At 44.3% G+C, this 6770-nt stretch overlaps 1 protein-coding gene across 2 annotated transcripts; it reads left to right on the top strand.

Annotated features, from left to right (window-relative positions):
- The first annotated feature begins 8 nt into the window (after nucleotides 1–8).
- On the top strand, nucleotides 9–6364 carry LOC119352731 (probable E3 ubiquitin-protein ligase HIP1). 2 transcript variants are annotated; one of them, XM_037619314.1, is made up of 7 exons: nucleotides 9–218; nucleotides 850–938; nucleotides 1610–3393; nucleotides 4016–4069; nucleotides 4857–4949; nucleotides 5531–5677; nucleotides 5871–6364. In XM_037619314.1, the coding sequence occupies exons 3-7, from the start codon at nucleotides 1714–1716 to the stop codon at nucleotides 6000–6002; spliced, it is 2106 nt and encodes a 701-aa protein (XP_037475211.1). In that variant the 5' UTR covers nucleotides 9–218; nucleotides 850–938; nucleotides 1610–1713; the 3' UTR covers nucleotides 6003–6364. The 2 variants fall into 2 exon arrangements, with proteins under 2 accessions (XP_037475211.1, XP_037475210.1); XM_037619313.1 differs by having other exon boundaries at nucleotides 9–222.
- Nucleotides 6365–6770: the final 406 nt, after the last annotated feature.

Raw genomic sequence — 6770 nt, 5'->3', positions numbered from 1 at the left:
CGCCCCTCCCACTCTCTCTCCCCCCTATTTTCCTCCTCGAGCCCCGAGACGCAGGCGACAGCGCAGCAGGCAGAGGCAGCAGCGGACGGGAGGAACCGGGCTCCCCCTCCCCCCCTCCGCTCCTCGTCCCTCCCTCCCACGCCGCCGATCGGCCGATCGGGAGGAAGGAAGGGGGCCGATCGGGAGGCGCTGCGCCGGACGCACGGACGGCGCTCTGGGTCCGTACGTTTCTTGATTCCCCTTTGCCCCTGCTTTGGTCTCCGGCGTCGTCGTGGTGGGGGAGGAGCGCGGGTGGTTGTGCGGAGAGGAGTGGTTGGTTCTTGGAGGAGCGGGACGGCGGGTCTGGATTGGGGGTGCCCGGATGGGGTCGATTTGCGGGCCGGCGCTGCGGGGTGCTGAGATCTGCGCGGGGCGGATCTGGGGGCCTCCGTTCCTCGGGGTCTCGCGGGTGGATTGGTCCGAATTTCGTCGATTCGGGGTCTGTTTTGTGGTAGGAGAGGATTCCGTGGTGAAAAAGTGAATCTTTGCTCGGGGTAGACAGGATAAGGCGCTCGACCTATGCTTATTCGTGGTCGTCTTCCTAGAAGGCCGTCGATGTGCTACCTAACCTAGTCTGTATGTAATCTTGCCCCGAGGTCTAGAGATGGGCTGCACGCCATGGGGGCATGGGACAGGCACGGGATTTTGGTACAAGCCCATCCCTTTACAGGGTCACAAACAATCGGGGCTGTTCCAAATTATTGCGTTTGCCGATTTTGACTTGTTACTTCTATGACTTGTTATGTGCTTATGTGATTCCATTTCCATTCCGGACAGAAACTAATTAACCTGTGATGCTCTCTTTTCTAGGCTGAAGCCAGGGAGACAGTTTCGTAGCCGGAGGCTGCAAGGGCTTCCATCATTTGTCTCTGTGATTCGTTGCTGCTCTTGGACTTGAGGTATGTATGTATGCCACCTGCATCCCACATTGCTCCTTCTGGTTATAATGGTGATGTATTTGGAGTGGTGTTTATTTATAGAGTTTCCTGCAGTGTAATGACTCTACTTGATCTTGATGTATAGAAACATGGTAATTTATAGTATGATTTCGATGTACATGTACATGGTCCTTTTGTATTTGCCGTGCTGAGGCCAAATGTTTATTGCCATTTGACCAGTATAAGCGATTAGTCCTGTGCATCCTGTATTAAAGTTTTTTTTTTACTTTTATCTGTATTCAACACACAATATACAATGGGTACAGTCCTATTTGATTCAGTATTTTATTTTGTATGACTTGTCTCTCGGCATTGGTTGTGAGATTCTTATGGGTTTCAGCTCTAGCCTACCCCAACTTGTTTGGGACTAAAGGCTTTGTTGTCTCTCAGCATTCTAGACAAATGTAGTTGCGTCGTTGATCCTCTCTCCTCTGTTTAGTAAGCTGTAAAACTAGTCTTGGTAATGTGGGGTCCGTCTTGCACATGCATATATTAGTTAATGGATATGCTTCAAGAAACCTCAACAAAGTAGGTGCACAGTCTGCACATAGTTTATTGTTGTTTCTGTTATTTCTGCACCAGCTATATGTTGTGACTGTTCCTTACTATTTTCCATCTGTCCTATTTGCCAGGATTATCTACTTCAAGTTTCAACCGTTGCTTATTAGCGAGTGATTGTTTATTCTACTGAAATCATTTGAGCTCCTCATTAAGTCACCAAGGAACACAGGTTTTGATGCAACATAATAGGGTCACTATGCTGTCTTCCTCGGAAACATGCCACCTTGGTTCTAGTTCCAACAACCAGGCTATCGATCAGCAGAACCCTGCTGTTGATGAGCATAATCTACTTCCTGATACCCTAGAGAGTGAGAACTACCCACACTATGTTCTCAATAGTCACGAGGTGGGAATGCCAAGTGGAGGCATGATTGGTCAGCAAAATACAAGCTTGAGTTTGTGGGATTCACCTGGTTCTAGCTCCGCGGGCTTCCTAGCCGATCATGATAGCCTTTTACAGGCCAAAAGGGAACATTTTGCACCTGCTTTGTCTATAGGCGGCCCTTTAATCATCGAAGGGAGAAGACGAGAAAGCAGTAGTTCATTGCCTTCACACAACTTAAACATAGACCTGAACATTAATCAGGCTGATCAATTTGAGACCGGGAATGTTGATATGGTTCAGAGTAATGGACACTGTGGAATGAATACTTATCCTCCGAATAGAGGTCTTTCGACCACTGAAAATGTTCTTCGTCGTGAAATTTCTCCTGGTGCTATAAGAAGTTCCTTGCATTCTGCAAACTTTTTTGATGGTACAGCAGGCCAAGAAACCGGTGGAAGTTCTTCACATACTGTGAACCATTTTCGGTCATCTATCAAGAGAAAGAATGTTGCTGGAAGTCTCGGAGAGTCTTCTGCCAATGGGAGTTCACGCAATCATTGCCAAAACAATGATATGCTGCTACCTTCGCTGTCCAGTCATGAAAGTACTGCTAATTTAAATATGACCTCTGTAAACTATGGTTTTTCATACCCTCCCATGGAGCAATTGGACCAGAATACTGATACCTCAGATGATGACATTTTTTCTGACCCTTATACACTATCTGGTCATCTGCATGAAAGTCAAAGATTCCTGAGAAATACCCGGATGAGAATAAGCGCCAATGAGTATGAGCAATCACTCTCTAATCTGCTGCCTGAGGAAAGTTTCAGGTGTTCAGCTCATCAGCCTGCGCGGCAACAGTCTTCTTTTACGCCAGTGCAACCTAGAGGAGTGAGTTCTTCAGCAAGTTCTCAAAATCGTCCTCATGTACCTGCTGTTGCTCAATTCTCGCAAAGTCTGCAGCGACATCCATCAAATGGTAATTTCGGTTCAAGAGCAGGGAGTTCTGCTGATACAATAAATCCGACACCTGCTTCACAAGATCCTGGTAGCAGCCTGGCAAGAAGCAATCTCCCTGAGCCCTTTATGCTAGGTCCGTCGTTGTTTACTACTGATTCAACAAACTTGCTATCTGCACCCGGAAGCAGAAGTAACCAGCAAAATCCCGGCTCCAGCTCTACACTTCGAGCTGCTGCAAATGTAGGACCCCAACAGGTTCCTGGGTTGAATTCATCTCAGCCAAGTTCAGCCGCAAGAGGTTCAGCTGATGTACCCAGGAGAGCCTCACTTGCTGCTAGTGTTTCTCATTCCAGAAGTCCAAGTATTGCATTGCAGCACCGTGGGCATTCATCTTCATCACACGAGATTCGGAACCATCAACCAGGATCAAGCGCTCGTGCAAGTCTGCAACACTACTCCAGGGCAGTTCCTCCCTCTATTGATAGGCAAAACCCAGGTTACTTGGACCTTCAGTCTTTTATGCAGAGCATCGCTGCTTCAAGAGAAGGAAGCAGGACGGTCTCAGAGGTATGCTTCCCTGGAGTAATTCCATCTAATATTCTTCCGTTCTTACTAAGCACAGGTGTGGATATGTAGTTCCATATTTATCTTAAATTGATGATGTGCTGCAAGGAAAGTTCCCTTTGTCTATCTCTGTTTTTTTACCTTCCTTACTATGTTTCTCAAAGAGGATATTATTTTCATTTGCTGGCTAATAACCCGCACTAAATCCACTTTTCATGTGAAGTTTATTTCCGTGTGAGCTATTTCATTTTCTTGCCTTGCGATTTGCACTTGAATTATGAACTATTTCTTATCTGGCAATATCCCCACTTGAATTATGAACTATTTCTTATAAAGTTACTCAACCTTTCCTTTCCTTTGTTGGTCTATGAACCTATCCTTGAATATCTCTACAATGTATTAATTATTTCCTACTGTAGATGTGTTCCGCTGTTGCAAATGGCTTTTTTTTTCTCTTACCTGCTCTGTAAGGTAGTTTGCAAATCAAATGTAGCTTCGGTACCTCTGAGCTGATACCGGGATGACTTCAGAATCTTCTGAATTCAGCATTTTCCAGTAATCTAATAAATTTATTACTTACTTTTTCTGCTTCTAAAATTTTGCCATATGTTTTTTTCTTGTACAGCTTCGTAATGTGGTTGAACAAATTCGTCAGGGGAGAAGTGCTGCTAGACTGGAGGTGAGAATGGTTTATTTAATACACACTGTTATATTTCAATTAGCTTCTGGATCGGGTGTGAATTATGGAACTTAACCTTCAGTTTGCTGAAGTTGCTTTTCATGTTCAATTCTATTGTCTGCGACAACAACTTAGTTTGTTGAACATACTGGTCTCCTGATAACAAATGTGAAACTTGCCTGTATACTTAAACGTAAATGTGTTAGTTTTGCTAAGCAACCAATTTTGTAAGCCCTAAGTTCTTACTACTAGTGCCATACAAATTGTACTCGTCCAAGTACCAATTATTGACCAGATAGTTCATGTTCCTACTTATTGTTTGCCGCTTAACAATATTGGCATTAAAAAGGCAAATATTAAATCTCCAGTGCCAGCTGTTATAGTACAAGTGCCTTTAAGTACAGTCTAAAAGCTGCTAACAATCATAGTACCTCTTTCATTCCAAATAATGAAGTTACCTTTCCCCCTGAATTCAATATTTGGTGAAAGAAGGACGTGCATTGACAGAACTTGTTCATTTGCATCTATGTCATGTACTACGAACCACAATGCTTCCACCACAGGTATCCTTTTTTACGCTATTTATGTGTATCCTTCAACCAGGAATATTTTTTTAAAAAAGGTGAAAGACTGATGGACTGTCATTTAAGATTTGATTATTCGCATAGTTTTCATACTTTCAAGTACACTTAAGGTTCTTCAACGGCAAGTGATGTATATATGTTACTGCTAATATCTATTCTTTTACTGGAATAGCTATATAATAATGGCATTGATGTTTGGGCAGGATTTTCTTGTTGATCGTCAACTTATCAGGAGAGCCAGTTTGGTTGATAGGCATCGTGAAATGCGGCTTGATGTGGATAACATGTCATATGAGGTAATAAACTAGTAGCAGCACCTTCACCCCATTCCTAGATCACAAGTCTGTGTTACTATCCCTCGGTCAGAAATCCTATCATGGACTGCTCTGATACTGATTTTTTTCCCTTAAATATGTCCATGCCAAGCTTATTGCTTTCCTTTCCATGAAAATAACACCCTGTGACATGGCTTTAAATAAGTACCAGGATATACAATATAAACTTGGGATGAGACGGGCCTGGCCTAGCCCTTGGAACTAGTGATAGGGACAAATAACAATTTGGAAAGCTTTGTATTAGTTTATTCCTTCAGAACTTGAATCAAGGACAGTAATTCCAGGTGGGGACCTGTCACCCTTGGCAGGATCTAACCAGATTCAAGTTTGCTGTTTCAATTTTGATGACCAGTGCTATATCGGCTATGGTCCTAGGCTTTTATAGTTCTCTGTAACTAATTCCTTTATACTACATGTTTGGAGCTGACACGAGTGGTACATTGTAACTAGTCCGCGACCTGAAAGTGTGGTTTAAGTGGTACCATTTGTATGACATTGTTGAATTTGTGTTCAATTACTGCAATTTGCTGTGGTTTATCCAGGAACTGTTGGCACTTGGTGAACGTATTGGGCATGTAAGTACTGGACTCAGTGAGGAGAAAATAATGAGTGGCTTGAAGCAGTGGAAGTATCTCCACATACCATTGGAGGAACCTGCAACAGTTATTGAACCATGCTGTATTTGCCAGGTAATTCAAAAGCTTACATTTTCTTTACTTGCCGCTGTAAATTTGCTTGATTTTAAGTCACTTTGAGAGAACATTGTCATCGTTTAGAACTTTTGAGCCCACATGATTTAACTATTGTTCAAAGATTGTTTTTTAAACTTAAAAATAGCTCGCTCACTTACTGACTGAGCATACCTTATTTCGGTGTTTGCAGGAAGACTATGCCGACGGCGAGGACATGGGCAGGGTGGAGTGCGGGCACTACTTCCACACGGCGTGCATCAAGCAGTGGCTGGTGATCAAGAACACTTGCCCCATCTGTAAAAAGGCAGCGCTGGGCACCTAAACAACCGCCCGCAAGGCCGCTAGCGGCGCTCCTGTGGAAATCCGCAGGGATGCCCCCCTCCCCTGTTCCCCCCTTTACTAGACCAAGTGGGTTATAAGCGGCAAAGCAAGCATGCAACACCTCTTTTCCTCCTCCCAAGAAGCAACGTCGTCAAGGGCGCGACGGGCAGGTGGAAATTATACCTATAGGCGGCGGGGTACCACATGGCACCCCTCTTACTGAATGGATAAGCCGACATTGGCTGTAGTAGACCTGGATGGAGTTGGTTTCTGCTTCTGTTCAAACCTAGATTTGATGATATTCAAAATTTATTGAAATGACATTGTTACATTTTAACCGGGCGGTTAATCTCGTTTCCCTCTTGTGCCTGGCTGCGGTTTGGGTTGAGCTACGTAAGTGGCATGTAAATGGGGATGAAATTAAGCTGTAAGCAACTTAGGGAAACAATGTGGATGATGATCCCTTGGCTAGCTATCAAGGAAACAAACGGGTTTAGAACTGAACGCAATGCATTTAAATATCCACTTTGTTGGACAAAAAGAAGGTTGAATTCAGAACCCTACATGTTAGGGATATAACCCCGTGGTATAACCCGCCTTGAAAGGGCCGGTTCAGGCTGATCAAGACGCCAGAGCCAGAGGGGCGACTCAAAGATGGGCCGGCTTAAGGCCCAAGGCCAGAAGACGGCATGCGGCCTGGAGATGTAAGCAGCCCGATGATGACTTGTCCAACAAAGTGAATTCAACCTTGAAGCCAGATATCGACACC

This window comes from Triticum dicoccoides, chromosome 2A, assembly GCF_002162155.2.
Source record: "Triticum dicoccoides isolate Atlit2015 ecotype Zavitan chromosome 2A, WEW_v2.0, whole genome shotgun sequence".
Taxonomy (NCBI): domain Eukaryota; kingdom Viridiplantae; phylum Streptophyta; class Magnoliopsida; order Poales; family Poaceae; genus Triticum; species Triticum dicoccoides.
Note: the sequence above shows the minus strand (reverse complement) of the source record. Positions and strands in the feature narration are given on the sequence as shown.

Bases quoted from the DNA above. Each gene is read 5' to 3' on its own strand.
- LOC119352731 (XM_037619314.1), top strand. From the start codon at position 1,714: ATGCAACATAATAGGGTCACTATGCTGTCTTCCTCGGAAACATGCCAC. The intron at 3,394-4,015 runs GTATGCTTCCCT...TTTCTTGTACAG, and splicing joins GAAGCAGGACGGTCTCAGAG to CTTCGTAATGTGGTTGAACA. The intron at 4,950-5,530 runs GTAATAAACTAG...TGGTTTATCCAG, and splicing joins TGGATAACATGTCATATGAG to GAACTGTTGGCACTTGGTGA.